This window comes from Poecilia mexicana, unplaced genomic scaffold (genome assembly GCF_051168715.1).
Source record: "Poecilia mexicana isolate PSO_F unplaced genomic scaffold, ASM5116871v1 scaffold_14, whole genome shotgun sequence".
Lineage (NCBI taxonomy): Eukaryota > Metazoa > Chordata > Actinopteri > Cyprinodontiformes > Poeciliidae > Poecilia > Poecilia mexicana.
This window is the reverse complement of record NW_028263383.1, coordinates 9,842,257-9,863,810: the sequence shown is the minus strand read 5'-3', so window position 1 is coordinate 9,863,810 and position 21,554 is coordinate 9,842,257. Positions and strand designations below refer to the sequence as shown.

Sequence of the window (21,554 nt, the reverse complement as noted above, 5' to 3'; positions counted from 1 at the left end):
TTTGGAAAGTGTGCATCCTTTTATACCTTGTATAAATCTAACAGCATTTCAGAAAATAACATCCTTCAGTCAAACACAGAGGTAGTAGTTTGACTGTCTGGGGCTTCGTTGTTTGAAGTAGCCCAGTCAAAGTCCAGAGTTAAAATTGATTAGTGGTTTGACCCAAGCAGGCTGTTCATGCTCAAAACCCCCGTTTGGCTTAATAAAAACAAACAGTCATAAAATACTTCACACAGTCCTGCTTCGGTCTGGAAACATTCCTTTGAAAACAAACGGGTGTCTGTTTTTGTTTCTTTGAATGTACCGAGAAAATCCATTTATTGCATTTTAAATGGAAATTTGATGTTTTTGGATAAATTATATTAACCAAACAAAACATTCAAACTGTCTTTATGCTTCACATAATATTCAGCCATATCAACTTTATGGCCAACATTAAGGAAGCAAACAGGATTTTGCAGAGAATGTATTCATTTAAAGGTGCAAGTTTAGTTCTCATGTGGAATATTTTTCTACTATAGCTTAGACTGCATAAACAAACAGAGACAAACAAATTGCAAACATTCAAATATTTTTATTTTTGTGGAAAACCCAGACAAGCACAACTGACAGCTAGAAAATATAAAAGCTGCCCAACAAGCTGAAGAGACATGATATCTCTCACATTTGATGTATAAAATAACACCAGACACATTTCCATTTATATGACAACATCAGGCATTCAGATCACAGCAGGAGCTGCCTGACAATGAACACAAGTGTGAGGGGGAGGAGGTGGTGGATTGTTTAAAAGCTTAAAAACTCAAAATACCAGACAGGAAAAGACTGACCATTTACAAAACTGCCAAACCTGAACCTTCTAAAAAAAAGACTATTTCATACAGCAGACTGATGTACTAGTACTGTGAAACAAATGCTAGATTCTGGTGTTATTTAGCTGTCAATTCTAATTAACTGTAGGTGTCCACAAATTAAAAGTAAAGGAAAAGTGATCTTTTTGTGCGTCTTCTGACTGAAAAGGCTTTTGTTCTAACTGTAATAGCTTTTGAAATGTTACAAAGAAACTGCTGAACCTGCTCCTTTGTGCCTGTGAGACGGCCTGTTGTACATTATTGGATCAGATACACCAAAGTATCTCCGATGTCTACAGTGAGGCCGTTGTCAGCCAGAGTGACCTTCTTCTCATCCAGATTTATGTTGAACACAGATTTGCTGGAGATGGGCAGCTTGCCTTTCTCCTCCTGTCCCAATATGGGCACACACCGTGGGCCGAGCACAGGATCCTCATACCTCATCAGCTTCACTCTGGACAGATCTAGTGGTGAGGTTAAGAAAACAAGAGTCAGTGGGGTAGGCAGAAAATGAAGATAAAAAAAACAACAAAAAACAAATAGAAAAGAGGCAAAAAAGACAAAGTGTGGAAGGAAGTGAGATAAAACAGAATGTGGTCATTAACTGGATGACATAATCACAGAGAATTCATATTAATTTATAGGAGCCATATTTTCCCCAGACAGAGTTGAAGTGTTGTGCAAGATTACATGAGTGATCATAAAAACCCCAATAAAAAATATGACAGACATAAAAGAAAAAAAAAGAAAAGGAAATGGAGAAAAAAGGACTACAAAGTCAAGAAACCCTAGACAAATAGTTAACAGACATGCCTAAATGTTTTTTAAACCATAATGATTGACCTGAACACAAGTGAGTTAAGTTGTTTTTTAGCCCATTTTGATATTAATAACAAAAATATGTACATATGTGCTGGGCAAAAAAGTGTCAGATAATAAATCTTTAAATAAATCTTCAAACTGCGTTACATTACAGGTTTCGTTAAGGTTTATGTTTAATCTTTATGAGAAATGCAGTGATTAGGCTCTTCCAAGTCATTTCAGGCTTTTCTTTAAAGCTTGAATGGCAGATTCTGAATTATACCCATCTGGATGTTATGATTTCAAACTACATTGGGTTGATGCATTTATAGACCAAAAAATATGGGGCTTTACTTAAGAAAGATGAAAAAAATATGTTTTAGTATCAACAAATTAAAGGGAGTTCTTCAGTCCTGCACCACAACATACCAGATTTAGCCATAAAGGCTAACTGTTATCTGCAGTGCCTGTCAGGTTAATGGTTTAAACATAAAGAATAAATTACAAAACACAAACTAACGCAGCACAATGAAATTTTCTTTAGACTGCATGCTATTCTGGCTTCATTGACCTAATCTAACTAAATTTGTAACAGCTGGACTTCCAAGCTGTAGGCACATCTCAGGGGTAATTTCAGCAATCAGCATGCATCTAGCTACAGTTTAGATTGGAAAAAGGTCAAAAGGCTAGTGAATGCACAATTTCCGTTTTCTACATTTCTATACTGGCAGATGGCAAAGGCTCAGGGAAGTCATTTCCAAGGCAGATTTGTAAACAACACGCATCTGAATTTGCTTATCCACCAGGAGGTGTGACAAACCAAAAATATGAATCAGCTCCAAAGAGACTCTCCGGTTTACAGATTATTTTATCTAAACAGAGTAAATACATTTATGCTCTCTAAAATACAGACTTATAATAAGAAGTTTTTGTTGAGTTTCAAAATGTGCTGCTGACCTTTTATGAGTCTGTTGACTTTGGCTAGTCGACGGACAATGGTGTCTTTGCTGTCTCCTTGCCGGATGTCCAGCTTTGTGGAAAACAGGCCGTTGGCTGGTTGAGGGTTGATCAGGGACATGGCGACTCCAGGCTTGGAAAGAACAACAAAGTTTATTTTGTTATAATTTTGTTAATCATCAACATAAAGACAACATGATGCATCATGTATGCAAACAAACCTGCAGTTGAACATAAAAAAATAACATTCAGAAATAACTATTTTAATTATTATTAGTTATTTAATAACATTTTTTTAGCATCCATTACACATCAGGAGCCTTTACCTCTGATCTAAACACACTGAACGGTTTCCCAGGGCAACAATCCTCCTTCACTTTGTCATCAGCCTCTGATGCAAATAAGACATCAATCTGCTCCAACTGCAGGGGGGAAACAGGGGAAAACATATCAGTGCACAGCTGAGCAGACCAACCACAACGGTGCACTGCTCAGATGTTTTGTGTGTGTTTGCTCTACTGGCACAGACTGGCAGCGTTAACTAGACTCAAACAGTAATCCCAGACTTATCGCCTGGTCTTACACCAGAATGTCACACATTTTCTGTATTTTTGGAGTGAAAACAGCAACTGGAAGTTAAACTAGATGTAAAACAGAATACTGAACAGAGCTGCAAGACAGAAAGTTTTTTTGTTTTTTTTTTACACCATTTGCTCATTTAGTTTCCTATGCAAAGCACGCTGTACCCAGCATGCTTTGCATAGGATGGAATTTGGCTTCTGCATTTTACCATTATTTTTATCCATGTAGACAGGCTGGGAGCAATCTAAGGCCACTTTATTACTTAGAAAGCAACAGCTCCCCAGTGATCTGAGTTCAGTAGAAGCCATTTTAAAGCAGCAAACTGAAGTCATTTAACCATCTACACCTCTTCTCTGCTGACCGCTCTTTTCTCAGTGAAGTATCACTGATGGGACCTTTGTCTAACTACTGGTTTGTCCAGCAAGAAATACACCATGTAACATCCAGTCCTTGAAATGCATGAACATTCTAGGTTAGCCTTTTAGTTTCTGTGCAAACATATAGGTTTAATTTTCAAATATGTGCTAGTTTGTCAGTATTAAGCCTTTTGGAGAAAAATAAAGTTGGTTATAGATAAATATTACAGATAATCATTGCCAGCTTGGTCACAGAAGACTGAAAATCATAAAGCATTGTGAGCAAGAACAGATGAAACTTTGTTTGTGTTGAATCTGAAGAGAGTGAAGTCACAGACCTCCAGAGAATTAGCTAAGTACACCAGGTTCTCCATGAGAACCGCTCGCTCATCAAACTCCAGCTCTAGATCCAAGACCCTGGGCCCGTTCTTCTCCAGGTTCTCCTAAAAAACACAGACGCAATCACACAGAAAGTTGGATGTGAATATAATGCTAAAAGTACTAACAACTCAGCTGCAGAAAATAATTATTGGAAACAGGACACTTTACTATAAATGTACACCATGTATCTGCAGGATGAGCTTAAAAGACATAAAGAGCCATAAATAAATAAAGAAGCTTATCATAAATATTACCAGGGTTATTCTGTTTGATCACTTGAATAAAGACTAACACACCTAAGAGAAGTGACTCATACATTTTTAAAAGAGAAATGCCTTTGATCAGCATTATTATTAGCTGCTTTAATCAAATACACATATTATATATATATATATATATATATATATATATATATATATATATATATATATATATATATATATATATATATATATAATAACATATACAGTCGGTACAAAACATTGCCTACCTTAGCCCTACCACAGGAGACACTTCAAAGTGAGACTATATCTCAATGATGAAAGATAATGTTGTGTTTGTGAAAGTTTGGAGTAAAGATTTAAACTGAACAAAAAATCTGTCAAATTCTACAGCCTTGCATTAATAAATAAAATATAGTTTTTATGCATTAGCAGGGATAAATCTCAAGATTGCATCTTTTCTGAAATATTTAATCAATCAAAAACCCTACATCATATTAGTTTCACGTTACATGTATTAGGCCTTAAATCAATGAAAATGAGAATTGGTCAAAATCAGAATCAAAAACTGGTATTTGCCAGAAAAAGCCTGAATAGTGCACTTTCAATGTGACCCTTAAAACTAATAATAAATACCTTGATCATGGCAACAAATGGCATGACTCTCTTCATGTACTTCTTCAGCTCAGGCAGGGCTCCCAGCTCGCTGGCTATGACTTTGTTGTCTGGCAGGATCCCGTTGTTGCTCTGGTCACAAACACAAAGAGGTGCTACAGATTTAAACAAAAGCTGAGTGTGAACAGCTGAACGAGCCCCAGGATCAACTTGCACCGTGTCTTAAGCAAAACTATATAAAAAATAAAGAGCAAACAAACATTGTTCTGTGGAAGGTTTTTTTATTTTATTTATTTTTACCTTGTAGTGCTTGCCGAGCAGAGATAAGGCGCTGTGTTGCCATGGAGGGTAGCTCTTAGCCACATAAATAGTGCAGTGGGACGGCTTAGCAGGGGGCTTAGAGTCACCTTTCTATGAAAAGAGAAAAATGCACTTAAGAAAAAAATAAATAAAAACAACCTTTTAGATGTGATTGATTCGTTGGTAACTCACAACACAAGGTGGTTGCAATGGAATACAACTTTGGGGTTACTTAGGATGATATAACAAATACATATGCTTTTTGATGCTCGTTAGTGAGTGATCTGTTCATTTAAAGTACATGGCAGCTGCCTACATACAGACTGTACCACATGAGTCATGATGGCGAAAAGGTTCATGTGAGGAAAAAATATGAAATATATTATCAGAAATCTCTACTTTCTAACAAAGATTAAATATGAAACCATGTCATAAAATTGAAGTCAGTCCTTCCAGTTGTTTGTTTCCTTCTTTTCCTGTTCTCTTCCAGTTCTGCCCCTGTGCTCCCAAAACATTGGTAACAAATCAATAACTTCAGCATGGGAGCCCAAAATATCGCCTGTCTTAGATACACTGTCAGTACCTGCTTTGTTTTTCTCTCTCAGCTGCAGAAATCCAGATAATGAACAGACAAACTTTTCCATTGTCAACACAAGACTTAACACTCTTGGTTTATCTAAGGATAACAGATGCTGCAGGAAGCTCGGCATCAATAATCCACAACTGCTGCATTTCAGGCATGACACACAGAGAAATAAAGAAAACCCCAAAGCAACATTTCTTCTTGTTTCATTTTGCTTCTGAAATCATAATACATTATTTTTACCCTGACGGTCAAGAAAAAAAATCTCATTTAAACAAAAGCCCTCTCTAGTCTGAAGTCGTTTTTTTTTTTATTATTCATTTTTTTCCTCATTGTTGTGCTTCAACAATAATAAACTGTGAAACATCTGTTGACAGAGAAAAAACACTCAGCCTCCAGTTTCTGGCTGTTGGAGTTTTTGTGAACAAAAGGTTTGGTTTTCATTCAACAAGAAAAAAAAGAAACTATGAAAAGAGTGTGATTAATTTTAAAATAGATTTTTACTCTTACAAAGAGCCATCATATCTACAATGTAAAGAACGTGCAACATCTTACACGTTTCAGAACGTTAAAATAAATGTGAAGCCTTTTCAAGATCCTCGTGACGTATTATACCTTGTTTTTGGGAGGAAGCATGTATGCTTTGAGTCTCAGACGGAGGTCGTGTGCCGTCTCCATCAGGTACTGAGAAGAACGAATCAGAACCTCATCGACGGGTCCGGCCATGGGCCATGATGCCTTCATCAGAGAACCAGTCTGTGAGAGGCAAGCAGGAGACGAGTGAAAGGAGATTCTTATTTTAAAAAAGTGGAAACAAAAACTGGTCTCATCAATTACATAATCAAAAGCCACAGTGCTTATGTAATTGCCCTAGCAGGACTCAGTTGTGCTTGAGCGTGTGGAAAAACAACATATGATTTCAGCTTGTGGTACCAAGCACAGGATCAGGGGAAAATAAAGGTAGGTGAGGGGGGCTCTTTTGTTGTTGCTAAGCAACAACTGAAAAACATATCTCCAACACAGCAGTTCTCTTTTATATTCACAAATTTGAGTGTTAAAAATATTCATGGCTCTCAGTGCTACAGGAAGCGTGTAGCAGTGAGTGCAGAGGAAACGGCTCAGTGTGAAGACAGGCTCCCAGCAGACTTGGATTTCACCACTGGGATCTTGTCAGTAGCCATTTCACACCAGTAAATGAGCAGTGGGAACAAGTGCTACTGCGGGCCAGCCGTGAACATGGAAGTTTAAGCTTTCCGATCCCAGGTGCTCTTCAGGAATGTAAATTAACACATTACGGTGACCCGTTTTGGTTGGCTGCATTTCTCTGTTGTATGTAAAAGTCTATGACGAGGAAAAAGCCCGAAGAGAGGATGGGAGGAGAGAATCAAAGCCAGATTTATACCCTGAGAGCACACTGTGAACACGTAAAGCAGAGACATGCCAAAAGTCTGTTACCTACCTTGCCCAGTAGACTCCATGTGTATTCACAGAGGTGTGGACAGATGGGGGCCAGCAGCAGTGTTTGTCTCTCTATGAACTGGAAGACCAGGTCTCTGTGCATGCCTTCAATAGCCAGCTCACGGTACTTATCTTTAGATGCCTAAAGCAAAAACATGGACAGTTTTAAACATCCACAACTGTGCACAATGCTTCAACAACAAAACTAGAACTATCCCTGATAAGTGCTTCGAAATGGATACATGAAAGGGTAAAAGGAGATGGAAAGAAAACAGATCTGCAAGGATCAGTGTGTTCTTTAGTAGCACGATCCAACAGCAACAAATCTAAATAAATGTGCTTTCTGTCAAAGCTGATCAGACTTGCATATCACAAAATTGTGTTAATCAGAGTCATTCCCCTGATGCATCACTCAGTTGTTTCTCAATTTCAACCAAGAATTTCATGAGGCATTCCTTTAGAATCAGCATCATTAACAGCAAAGCATGTTCAGTTTAGAAGTTGTAAAGATTTACTAAGATTAACTTTATTAGTATTGGTAAGGTTTTTAATATAAAGAAAAACAAACAAAAAAATATGCTTTTAAATACAATTATTTAAAAGAAATTCCTGAATCAGTTAAAAATTGGTTGGTGGACTAGCTTGTTCATAGAGTGACACCCCCCCCAAAAAAACATTATAGGCTACATCACATTGAAAACTATTTACAAACAGATCTTAGCTCTTTAGACACTTGCCTTACAAATTTTAATTGCTCTATTTTTATATACTCTGAAAAAATTACAGAGATTTTAATTGTTCATAACACTTCTCATAATAGCGTAATCTCAAAGCTTTAGAGACATTCTTATTTTTTGAGCTAAAGATATTTCTCAGAAACTTAATGTACTTACCTGGAACTCAAAAAAGCCGCTCTTCAGAGCCTCCTTGTACATCATCCTCTCATAATGCTGCTCTGTCTTCAAGATGCCTGCATTAATTTCACTGCAGAAAAGATAAAGTCCATGTAATTATATTATATAAAGACATAAGAATAGCAGAACTGTTGCTCTGGAGATAGAATGCTCATTTTCATAAAACTTCAGTGTTTTCACAATGCAAAAGACATGAGAGTCTTTTGTTATAAGAGACAACCTTATTGCAGAAAGTGCCTCATAATTAGTAGGTACAAATTGCAAGTAAAGAAATATGTTACTCAAAAATGTTTTAGGGTGAATTTTAATCAAATTCAAAACTATTTTTAAAAAATTAAGAGAAAACATCCTTCTGAAATGCACTGTCAAGATTATTGTGAAGACAGATTCCAGATAATATGAAAAGAAATGCATCCCATCTAGCTTAACTTAAACATTTTATCAAGTTCTTGATCTTTACAAACTTCATTACTCAGCTCATTTTCCCACATACCTTGCAAACACACGATCGTTGAACGTGTCCGCGGGCCCAGTCCTCAGGTTGTTCTGGTTAGCGATCATCTCCTTCACCCACTCCACCCACGTGTAGAGGCGAAGAATGCCGGCATCAGCCATGGTCTCCACAAAGTTAGCGTCTTCCACCGTGTCCCCAGCGTCAGCTAGAGCCAGACGCATACCTGAAAAGAGCAAAGCGATGCAAAATACACAGAACACAAACTTCACTTAGATTATGTAGTCTGAAAAATGGGTTGTGTTTAAAAGAAATGTGTTTAGTGCATATACACAATGCAAACACCGCACATAACACTCCCTACATTTATAATTTGTTTCATTTAAACTGGGGATGCATGATGCATTTGCATTAATGTCAGTACGCCCGATGTTAGTTATTTTTTAACATATGGGTGTCTGTCCCATAAATAAAAGTGGGCTGATATTAATAACTGATTTCCATTTTTCTCTTGTTTCCATTTGTGTATGTGTTTCAGGTTGAGGAGGGGGGTTGGTCATGTGGTGTTTGTTTGGTCATGTGGTGTTTGTTTGGTCATGTGGTGTTTGGTTGGTCATGTAACAGTGCTGCAGCACAGGACGTTTAATTAAAGCAGAGAAACAATGTCGACGATCAAAAGAGTAGGGAAATATATCCAACATTGCTAAATATCGGTTATAAGTCATAACAGCATTAATAATATTGATATAAATATTGCAACTTTTCAAATTGGTGCATCTTTAATCCCTGTTATTCAAAAGGCTTTGGAGGAAGAGAAGCTTCTACTTCAATATTTTAATGATGGTCTAAGTAATACATGCAGCAGTTCACACAAACACAAGATTTTTTAAAACATATCCAAATTAATTCTTATTGGTCCCCATGGCATCCTAAAATTATCTCCACTTTTTTGTTTCTATTATGAAGGCAGCCTCTTGAGTCAACTATGTGAATGCATGATTTAGGATTTAAGACACATAATCTGACTACGCAAGGCCAATAAAAATGAGTTAGGCCCAAGAAACTGCACACTTTGGGCATTATTTGTGGTTCTTTTAAATGATTTAAGAATATTCAAAATTAAGCAAACACAAAAATACTACCATAACAATTAAGAGTTGCTTTGGGCTGTTATGAATAGCTTTAAAAAATTAAATAAAAAGAAAAAGCTGTTCATAATAGCCAGGAGCAACTAACACAATCGTAACCTGCGAATACGATTGTGTTCATGTTCAATTATAACCACTAGATGGACAGAAAATGTTTACAACATAATCCAGTGGAATACCCTATGTAGTGTAAAAATACACTGTAGTGGACAAGAAAACTCTCATAAGGAGAAAGAGAAGACAAGATTGAAGATGATACATAAAATGCAAAAAGATGCAGAACAGATGAAGAAACTGACATTACCATCAGCTGAAAACTTGCTGATGGCTTGGCTGAGAGTGAGGAAGTTTCCTGTTGATTTGGACATCTAGTAAAAGAACAAATTGCATTGAATTAGAACTCCAGACAGAGATGATCAGCTTCAGATGACCAAAAAACAGGTACATATTACGGTAAACTAAGCAACTTCAAAAAGTACTTAAAACACTTTACAAAGTTCGGGAGCCCTTTAGAGAAACTGGGGAAAATTTTCTCTTTTGCAGAACCTCGCAATATGTTTTCTGTTACCTCGCATGAACTACTGATTAGTTCATGCAGCATAGTTGAATATTGTAAGCCTTTCTTACAGTGGTCATCGCACTTTCTGCGATAATATAAGGCTTTTTGAGGTTGTTCCATGTATGTTAATAGATTTTTGTGAAATTTTTATATATTTTTCTTTAGGATAGAAATGCACCACAAACCTATGATATAAACAGAAACTTTCCATAAGAAAGAAATAAAAAGGAGGGAAATAACAAATACATCCTAACTATTTGGACTATTTTTGATTGTGTCTTGTTTCTGTTGGTAGTCTGAGTGGTTTAACAGGCCGTTTTCACACAGCCTTACACACACAGACATAAACATGCAGTGAATAGATCAATTTTTGAATAAATCAGTTTTTTGCACCAAAGAGTTAAGTATAAACACTGAGGCTCTTTAAATGTATATGCATTTGAAATTTTAAATTGACATTTGTGATTGTATACAAAAATAAACCAGCAAATATTGCGAGGTAATGCAAAAGAAATTTTCCCCGTGTCCCCTAGAAGGCTTCGAAACAAACTACTTCAAGCTTCAGCCACAAAAAAACCAATTATTTTAAACAGCAAAACAAAAACGGAGAATGGTTATCTAAATTCTGCATTTAGCAAAAATCTTACATTCTAAGATTTATTTCTAAATCTTTCATAAAAACAAAATATACAATTTTCTGCCTTTATAAAAAAAAGGGGAATAAAAACGCTTTATAGACTCTTCAGGCTTTAGTATCACTAAAAATAAGATCATTATGATCTAAAAATGCTTGACTTACCTTTTCCGAGTTAAGGAGCAGGTGTCCGTTTGCTCGAACTGCCTGAGGCCACTTCCCACTGTAACAGAAAAAATCCATTAATTCTATTAATGTTGGGTTTCCAACATGAATTTCCTCCCCCGTCGTTTTGCTGATGGTGGAGAGCAGCATCTGAAACTTTGTTGAAAGATATAAAAATATAAAACAAAAATACAGTTAAGGCCCTGTTAGTGCTCCACGCCCCATTATTCAAAAGGTTTCAAGTCATTTGGAGACTTCATCTGCTACATCAGCAATGGCCCTCTAAGAAACTACTCCGAAGGATAGAAATGTTTTCGGCACATAGGCATTACAGGGGAAATAAATGGCAAACATTGACACAAATGTGATATTACAACAAAGAACACATTCATAACGGTACACATTGGAGTGGCTGAAATCTGTAACAGTTTGCATCAACCACGACAAAACCTGATGATGATTTAAAACCTAATGATGATTTAAAACCTGATGATGATTTAAAACCTGATGATGATTTAAAACCTGATGATGATTTAAAACCTGATGATGATTTAAAACCTGATGATGATTTAAAACCTGATGATAATTTTTTAATGCTTGTGAATTTTAGTCCAGAAATAATGGACAACATTATTCTCACAAGAGAAAAGATGAACTGCAGTGAATTTAGACTGGCTATATTCCAGCTGTAGGCCTCTACAGTGTGTGTAGAACTTGATTTAAAATATTTTTTAAAAATCAAAGTCTTTTTTGAAAGGCATTGTTTTCATTTACATTTTTCACGTTAACTACAACTCCCAACTTTAAACTAAATAAATAAAACTGTAAAAGTTTAACCTGCATTATACCGGCAGGTCAAACAGGAAAAACTCACCTGTCTTTAGGCCACATGGCTACATGGTTATACAGGTAATAGGAGAGGTGGTTGGGCACAAGATCCTTTCCAGACACACGGACATCCACTGGGTACCAGAACTCAAACTCCCTCCGCAGCCTTTGTAGATGCTCCTTAGGGATGTCGGTCTTGGGGAAAGGAGACGACTTAAAGAAGATAAAGTCCCATACCTCTCTGGTCATCTGCTCTGGCCTGTCAAAGCAGGAAATCATGGCTAAGGGCAGGAGGAACAGAATAATGGGGTGACTATAAACTTTAACGAATCTGGTATTCTGCTGAGAGAGCGATGTATTTAGGTGCTTATAGCAAACTTCAGTGATACGAAGTTGTGGATTCCAGCATCAGTTTTCTTCATTTGTTAGAAGATATTTTTAAAGAGTTTTCTCTATTCTAACTCTCTGGAATAAAATGTCTGGTTGATTGTTGCAGAGAAAAAAAAAAGACAAAGAGTGGAAAAAAACAGACATAAATAGCTTCAAGTTCAATATTTGCTTCAAGTGCAGGTCTGTGTGTGGCGAATAATTACTTGATGCCCAGTGGAGAGTCCCCTTGTCCGTTCAGCACACCTCCCTGGAGGAGGTGGGCTACAGTGTAGTAAGCCATATAGATTGTAGAGTCCGATAAAGACTCGATCAGCCACTGCTCGTCCCAAGGCAGTCGTGTTCCTATGGTAACCACGGGACAGAGTCACACACAGACAGACAACCAATGATATACACAACAAAAATACTTTAAAAGACAAAATAATATTCATTACTTTGTACTGATTAAATGATTAAGACTGCTAATTAAATAAATTAGCAGTCACTTGGTTCACATTCAGACAAAAGAATTCTTGGTAGAGATTTGGATTGAGTTGTGTAATCCTTCCTAAAATAAACAGCGATGCAATCTGGTGATGCCAGAAGACAAAACCACAAGTAATCTCTAAACAGCTGTTATGACAGATAACCTGGATTTTATACTTTAAAAACAAAGCTATGGGGAAGAGGAGCAAAAATCCATGTTTAGTTTGTTTTTAGTTCCAGATCCTCTTGGCTCATCTTTTTGTGTTACAAGTAATGATGGAAAATAATCGTATCAGTTACCATACTAGAGAAAAACAATTAGGCACCATGTGACAAGCAACAAGAAACTCCAATATTCTAATATTTGCAGCTTAAAAATCTGAATTAATGTGTTTGTTATTTAAGCTTTTTGACCCATTTCCCACTAATCGTTCCTTGAGGGCATCAATAACTGCTGTATAAATGCTTCAAATAGCTGATTGTAATTGCTATTTTTAGACTACTATTTGTGCTTGTTAAGCAGCAACACATTTTTAGCCAAAAACAACAGATAGATATTTTCTCACAGTACTGAGATTTCAATAAATGCAACAAAATCTATTATTTCTGTATTGTCCTTACAGAAACAGTAGATTATTTCTACAGTAAGGATTTTACTACGCCAAATGCAGTTTTATGTCCTCAAATTATAAAACTAACTGTAATCACATTTATCAAATATTTTACTTATTTTAGAAAAAAAACTTTAATAAAACATTTTATTTGAATCTACAAGAATGCAGGATATATTTAGCATTTTATTTAGGCTCCATACTGCATCTGTTCCTGCAGGAGCACAAGCTAGTGCTAGATGCTCTGTGACCAGGCCTTTGTCTCCATCTGTAGACAAAACACCTTTATACAAACAGCAGTTTGAAACTTTCAGGTGTCACACTGCTCTCTTCCATCTTTTACATGGTTGCATGTCAGGTGAACAAGAAACAAGGAAGAAACAGAATTATGGGGATTTTTTCATGTTATTGAACCCATTACACAAAACTGTAAACCTACCAAGTCCGTAGGTACGAGAGCAGGCATGTTCCTGCAGCCAGGCTAAAGTTGCCTCAAAGTTTCTTCTAGTCTCCTCACAAAATCTAGAATTTTGTACACAAAAAATACAGAGTAGGTAAATTATTTTGGCCTTGCAGTGTTTTACCTTTTCATATTTTTTTTCCAACAGTTTAAAAAAAAACCCTAAGAACACTGGAGATAAATATGCATTTCCTTTATAGGAAACAAGCATTTCTGACTTGTTATAAGACCCCTGAGAAGTGGACTCAAACCACACAAAACAAAAAAATATTTAGATAAAGAAGTCATTGTTTTTACGTTTCCAGTGACTTGAGGGCTGCATTGGCCTGCTGCTTCCACTCAGCATCCCCGTAGTCCAAATACCTGTTCAAATACCAAAGCAATAGTTTTATTGATCTTTTCAGAGACTGAAGCAAATCACAAATATGAAATTCTTTAGAATGAATGAACCAATTAAAGCATGTATCTTAGATGAAATTCAAAACACTCAATACCCATAAATAGAAATAAAAATGTATTCAAATGACAAAAATACAATTCTATATAACAAAGATTGCACTTACCACTGGTCACAAAGCGCCACCACACACTCATCAGCTGAACGTGACATGACCTGTTTCTCAGGCTCCATGTAAATCAAGGCCTCACCCTGTAACATATAAACATTGTACAAACTGAGAATTGTAAAGTAATATGAAAACATGCATTATACAAACCCCCCACACTAACACATCTGTGCACAGACGTATAAAGAACTAAATCCAGATGAAGTTAAACATGTTACCTTCTCAACCATCATCCTCTGGATCGGCTTCTTCACATCTTGAACCTTCTGCCCCTTGTATCCCTCAACTAGCATGATCTGAGACATTTATTCACAAAGGTTCATTAATATTAAGGAAATGTAATTATTTTAAAACTTCTCACATCATTAAGTGGGCAATGTCTCTGTAGAGTTTCAAGACAAACAGGAATTGTGTGCATGACTGTGACATGGAACAAAACAAGCTCTTAAGAAGAAAAAAAACTGTCAAAACCAAATAAAGAAATACAAACATCAGTGGATAATTTTATATTCAACCCAGTATTTATAAAGAAACCCTTCAAACCTAAAGTTAAATCCTCCTGTAGTTGTTTGAAACCTACCCCTTCATAAAATCCCTTCAGGTAGACCTTTTCTTTGGCTTCAGCCAGTTTGTCTTTGTCATTTTGGCTCTGGATCTTCAGCTCATCACAGACGAGAGGGGCTGAAAGGTTTCCAAAGCCTGGGATTTCAATGATGGGGACCTGAGGTGTAGGCATTTAAAAATGATAAATGATGTTACACTGAAAAGTACATTTACATAAATATGTTCAGTCTAAGTGAAACCAAAATTACTTTTAAAAGAGTTGCTTACCGGCTCGAAAGGCAACACCATCTTATCCTCAATTCCATATTTTTCCCTTAGAGCCTGTAGAAAATGCAAGAATTAATAATTATTTATTTTTTCTATGAATTCTCAATGAATTGCACAGCAGACATTATTTAAGCAGAAAAAGATTCACAGAGGTGTTATTCTCTTAGAGCAGAAGTTTATGTCACCTGTTTCTTTTTGATGTCCCTGAGAGCAGCAATGTCATCAGGAGCATCAGATGGCACGCTGGTAACAACCCCAGTACCTGGAGACGAGGAGAAGAAAAGTGCAAGAAAATGCACATGAACAAAACTAATTTATTTCATTCTACTTGGTTCCAAATCTAATAAATGCCCCATGCTGCCACATTTCATTATCTGCTGTGCAGCAAGCACTGGAGCAACAAACGAACTGTGAAAAAGGACACACAAACATGATCTCATTTACTGTTGCTCATTACATTCCATAACCCTTCAAGACAAGATGACAGATTGAGCATGAGAAAGTCATTATTATTCATATGGATATTGTGACATTTCGGTTTAGTGATTCAGAAATTAAATTTATGAATATTTACAGAAATCCATCAACAGGACAAAGAATTACTTAGGAGCAAACAGCAGCTTTTCAGTAACAAATGCTAAAAATTTAATATCTGCAATAATAAAGGTCTATTTGGGGAACCAATTACACTCCAAGTGGAAAAAAAAGAAAAGCATTCAGTACGTCATCAGGACATCACTATATGCACTGACCTTTTAAAGGATTCAAACCCCTTCATGTTTTTTACATTAACCTGTGACGAAAGTGTTTAGGACACTTGTAGTCAGTTCCTCTTAATTTAATATCATTATAAAAGTTTTCATCTGATTTATAAAATATAATGCAAATTTGAAATATATCTTAAACATTGAAAAATGCAAGAAAAAAAAAAAAAAACAATGTTCGAAAAAAACCAAAGAAGCCCATGACAGCTAAACTGCCTACATATAAGAGCTCTAGAGAACTGTTACAAAAGCACACATTTTTGGCGTTGTGAGCAACACTGGCAAAAGGACTAGTAGAAATGAATGCAGTAAAGAACTGCATTCATGTATTCTGAAGGACTCATACCTTTGTCCTCCTTAATGGTGAGCATTGGCAAAGCATAGATGATGTTGTAGGAGGTCAGAGGAGCACTCAGGGCACAGCCAAGGATGTCCTAAACACAGAAGCCATGCCATGTCAGTGAAAACTTGTGCTCCTTTAAGAATCAGATATTTAAATTCAGTTCAAATTTCTGATTCAAAGTTCATGTTTATAAGAAACTCAGACACAACTAACAAGCAGCAAATTATTATGTTTACATCAAAAGAGATTATATTTTAGATGCATTTACATTTATATATGGCTGCTAAACACTTTTACAAAGTTTGAAATCTTATTAAGAACATTATGATTGAAAGCTACAACCTCCATGTAAAGTGTTAACTTCATAAGTTAGACAAGTTTTCAGCTCTAGCTTGTGATTGTATAGATTTGAACTTTAAAATAGAGTAAGTTTAATTTCAATTACTGGGGGCAAGTTTAAGCCAGTTGCTGAAATCTCTGTCTTAAAAGCAGATGTTAATAAATACCCTCTTCCTTGATGGAAAGGCTGGTAGTGGATGAAGTTAAAATAATGTTCAGATTTCAATTCCCCTAACAACAATAACCCAATTTCATGAGCTTCCATCTCCCCAGGGTCCCAGTAACAGACTGAATCCTAATCTGTAAAGGGGTCATTTGCTGATCTTCATCATAAGCATGTGGTTTTTTCACAGCATTTCAACACCAGTCAGAACTACGTCACACAGAATGGATGATTACCATTTGTGCAGTCTGAGAAGAAATGTCACTCTGACAAGGAGCTGAATTCTCTGAATGGAGTGCAGAGAACAGCCTGAAATGGGTCAGTATGAGCTTATCAGACTGACCAAGGTAGCCTTTTGATCATTCAAAACCTTCTTCTCTTCAGCCACATAGAACCTTTCTTTTCACTCTGAATAAATGTGAAAACATAAGTTCATCACTTCTTTTGTATAACTGATGTCCTGGAGTTATTTTGATCTAGAACATGTCAGATATTGAGGCTTTGTTTCTTAATTAAATAATTTATCTCTCAAATCAAAATGCAAATTAGTCTGGCAACCTGTCAACATTGTTTCCTGCCTTTCTCTCATTCATCTAGGCTTTTGATTATTATTTTAGTATCGCTTGTGTTTGTTGGGTGCAAAACATAACAGGCTCTCTACCTGCCCAAGTATTTCCATGATCACTGGCACCACTCCATTCTCCTTGGTGAAGCCCTGGAAGGACATGTTTCTGGCAGACCTCCTGGTGGAGATGAAGACGTCTCCGTTGGCCGTTTCAAAGGCAACATACTTCATGTCGGGTCTCACCCAGCAGTTGGTCTGACCGAACATGGTTTCCGGTCTCAGAGTGGCAGCAACCAGGAAGATGTTTTTGCCTTTCATACCACTATGGGGAGGACAGCAAGTATTCAAATCTGACTTCTTTGTGAAGAATTAGGATATTCAGTAATATTAGTTTCAGATTTATTTACATAAGCTTGAAAAAAAAAAAGAAAAAAAAATCCTAGGAAATTACAAAAAGAAAAGAAGAGGAGTCATCACACAATTCTGTTCCAACAAGCAATTTGGCAACAGGAAATTACAAGATTATGCGTTTAAAAGCAGTGCAAAAAAATGAAAAAAATAATTACTTAGTCAACAATGCATATCACAGCAAGTAAGACCATAGTCATGATATTTTACCTGCTATAAAACACTTTGGATTTAAATTTTGCAGTGTAAGGTTCAACCACCTTCATCTTGATGAGTGTGTATTCCTGAGGTCCCACACCCTGCAAATGACAGAAATGAAACAAAATGATACACTTTGGTCATCATAGTGTGAAAAAGGTTACACTTGATGTCTTTAAATGAAAAACAAATTTACATGGAATCACAAGCCTTCAGTTTAGATAAACTGGTGTTAGGATATAGCTGAATATTTTACATGCATAGTAAATTGAATAAACATTGTTGATGTGCACTACAACATTTTGAATTTGGTGTTTGATATTTTAATAAGCACAATGTGCATACCTCCCCAGTTTGCCTGTCATGATCCATGCATGGCTGTCCGTCCTTGGGAGAGTAGATGGTGTACCTGTAGAGAGGTAAACGATATTCATACCAAACTCCATTGAAGCAACTTTAAAGTTAGTTGTCATCCTTTATTTTTCATAAACATTCTATGAAATTGGTTTTATATTCAGCTGGTAAAAAGGAAGACAGCACAGAACAGGACAACATGTTGTCAGTTTCGATGGACAGCCATGTCTTGGTAAGTTTGATTTTTTTTTTTCCAAATGTATCATAGCAAAAAGAGTTAAACATAAAATGCACTCCAAACTTTATGATTTTTAAAATTTTGAAAACACGTTTTGATTTTCTTCCATTTCAACACCATGTTGTAAATTTTCAAATTCCTGAACAATATGTTAAAAGTTTCTGGCTGTAACCTCACAAAACATGAACAAATCAAGAAAATTTGTGCTAAGCAGTAAAATTCAACTGATGTAAGAAATAAAAACTGTATAGGTTTACGCAATTGAACAAAAGTGCAACTGTTCAAAAAGGCCTGATTAAAAATGTACCTCTTGCCAAACTTGATCTTCTTCCTGTCTTTCAGGGTGAGAAAATGCCACCTGATGAAAGAGTCGTAGAAGGGATTCACATCAGTAGTGATGAAAGACCGCCTCCAATCCACCTACAGAATAACACAGATTATTGAAATTTTGATGAAAGTGATTTGCCTCAATGATACAACAAAAAAAGGGCAAAAAGCACAATGAGTTCAGATTTATATAAATCTAATTACTTTGAGTATAAACAAAATGGAAAAACACAGTTGCAAGCAATAGTTTTATATGTTTAGTCACCTTGACTCCCATTTGTTTGAGGTCTTTGATTGCCAAAGGAGGGAAGTACTCCAGCCAATGTTCTGCATGAGCAAACTTGACAATTTCATTGTCATTTAGGCCTAAAGACCTCATGATGTCCCACTGGTATGTGGAAGATCCAGATTTGGCCACCGCTTTACTCTGACAAAGAGATTTTCAGTCAGTGGAAACAGTTTACATGAAAGTAGTTAAAAATACATACAAACACAAACATAGAATACCATTCAGTTTTCACTTAGACACAATTTTAACGTAGGAAATTATTTCAACTGTCAGAAGATCCCAACCTTCTTGCCCTTTGCTTTGTCCTTGATGATGATTTCATCAGCAGCCTTGGGTTTCTCCTTTTCCTCCTCATCCTCATCTGGAAACAGGGGAGGGTTTCCATACAGCTCCATCTCTCTCTTCAGCTTGTCTGCACAGGCCTAATAGAGTGAACACAATGCATGAGATATAGCTTGTGGGTGCTTTAAAACAGAGTTGGTGATGGAAATGAAGATCATATTATTGATTGATTTAAGTGGACTACATGGAGCAGAAATGCCAATGTGATGATAACGCAACCTACTTTCATAAAACTCTTTGTTGAAAACATTCAGATTCAACAAGTACTTGAATCTGATTGATCTACTTCAATCAGATTCACTACATTTATTCACTACATTGAATAAATAAAACCTTGTTGCATAATGCAACTTACATTAATTTCGTGGTGGGAATTCTTATACTATTAATGTTTAAAGTAAAAGCAAAGTCAGATTGTAGTAGCTAAAAATGAAAATAAGAAGAAGATGCCAACCTTGATTGGCATTCCTGTGCAGTGCAGACCAAATGGGAAGAGGCATTTCTTCCCCTTCAGAGACTGGTAGCCAACAGCAAACTGGAGGAACAAATCAGAACAAGAGAAGCTCAGAGGAAAAAGTGGAAGATCTTTAACATTTTCAAGCTACCAGACACACAGCATCCTGGAATATTTTTATGTAATATATTATTTCAACCAAGGGCACGCTGCACAATCAATACATTTCTTAGGAAGACACACTTCTATGAACAGTCCATTAAACATTAAACTAATAATTTGCAATTAAAACCAAATTAAGCTCAGGATTCTGATTTGTTTTAACATTAGAATCACAGTGATTTCTTTCTTCCATACCTTATTTTTGAATTTACTACAAGTAATACAGTTGTTTAAAAAACTGTTAATAATTTGTGATAATAAGTGAACAGGATGAATTTCATTTCTCTATCCACCTTAGTCTGAGTATCCAACTTACCTCACACTTTGACAAGCTGAAGGTATGGCCAAGATGCAATCGACCATTCATATACGGATAAGGAAAGGTGACAAAGTACTTGTTTTTGCTGTAAAAAAAATAAAGAAAATTAAAGTTATAAAGACCTTTTAGTCTCTTCTTGTTTTGGTAACTGGGGTCTTACACCAGACAGTAACAGATTTATAACTGAAAAGGTTATTTGATTTTTATCTTGAAATGAAAAAAAAAAGTCACCCTAAAATTTCACATTTTATGGTATTTCTGTAATTTTTTAACAGAAACATATGATCTGGGTGTCATGTAAAAGTTTGTTTAACTGCTTTTTGGTGTTAAATTGTTTGCTTTGACATCTTATTTGCTGACGTACCTGTTTAATTAAATGTATTCTTTCTGTACCTATGTTCTCTTTCACTTCAACAGGCGCCATAATATAATAATGACAACATATTCATCACAATACGAGAAACATCTGCAGAAGAAATATTGTATTTAACGTACACTATAAAATATCCGTTTTGTTACCTCAACAAAGCAAATTTTCAAGGCAAACTAAATGACAGTGACATCAGCTACTCACTTTGAAGTTTCTCCAACAGTTGACGGTGCGTCATTCTCAAATGCTCTCTCCTTCTCCCATTTCTCCTGGATTTCCAACTCAATCTTTCTCAAGTAGTCCAACTTGGCTGTTCCCTTTCGTTCCTTGAATACAATGTTAAGCAAGAATTTATTTCTTGGAGAAAATTCTCAACTATTTAAAATATCAGTAAACTCGTGTTGATAATGTAATAGCAAACATAACGACATTGATTTCATTTTTGGCATAAGATTTAGGCAGCTGGCTCGGGAGCTCATGCTAGCTAAAGTAGCATTCAGCTACAATAAGTTCACACATAAAGATGGAAAGTGTATTCATTTACTCTTTAAAAGTACAAATCACTCTGGAATACATGCTTAGAACTTACCGTCATTCTGTAACAATTTGACAACAATGTGCTTTTCTGTAGATTAAAGAGAGGAAATAATATAAAACTCCAATGATAAGAGAAATCCACGCCACCGGTGTCTGGATGATGACACCGACAATCGGCTTTCCGCAGAGCATTCTGGGTAATGCAGTCTCCACGAGGTCTTAAGCGTTTACTTTGAAAAACATCTAGCTGACCAC

The 21,554-nt window shown here is 36.1% G+C and overlaps 1 protein-coding gene across 1 annotated transcript; it reads right to left on the bottom strand.

Moving 5' to 3' along the window:
• Positions 1–559: 559 nt before the first annotated feature.
• lars1b (leucyl-tRNA synthetase 1b) lies at positions 560–21,487 on the bottom strand. Its single transcript, XM_015011160.2, has 32 exons — positions 21,352–21,487; positions 20,967–21,088; positions 20,390–20,477; positions 19,912–19,992; positions 19,400–19,537; positions 19,092–19,253; positions 18,807–18,919; positions 18,253–18,316; positions 17,920–18,008; positions 17,398–17,623; positions 16,238–16,325; positions 15,313–15,389; positions 15,128–15,181; positions 14,877–15,017; positions 14,515–14,592; positions 14,294–14,379; positions 14,028–14,093; positions 13,710–13,792; positions 12,398–12,536; positions 11,851–12,063; positions 10,977–11,034; positions 9,923–9,986; positions 8,513–8,696; positions 7,999–8,089; positions 7,107–7,247; positions 6,263–6,403; positions 5,065–5,175; positions 4,786–4,896; positions 3,886–3,990; positions 2,936–3,031; positions 2,610–2,742; positions 560–1,315 (listed from the first exon to the last, which is right to left on the bottom strand). The coding sequence occupies exons 1-32, from the start codon at positions 21,355–21,357 to the stop codon at positions 1,110–1,112; spliced, it is 3,555 nt and encodes a 1,184-aa protein (XP_014866646.2). The 5' UTR covers positions 21,358–21,487; the 3' UTR covers positions 560–1,109.
• Positions 21,488–21,554: the final 67 nt, after the last annotated feature.

What these genes read in the sequence shown, in the direction of transcription:
- lars1b (XM_015011160.2), bottom strand. An exon ending in AAGATCAAGTTTGGCAAGAG is followed by an intron (nt 18,317 to 18,806) that starts GTACATTTTTAA and finishes ACCTCTCTACAG; the next exon opens with GTACACCATCTACTCTCCCA. An exon ending in GGGACATCAAAAAGAAACAG is followed by an intron (nt 15,182 to 15,312) that starts GTGACATAAACT and finishes CATTTTCTACAG; the next exon opens with GCTCTAAGGGAAAAATATGG.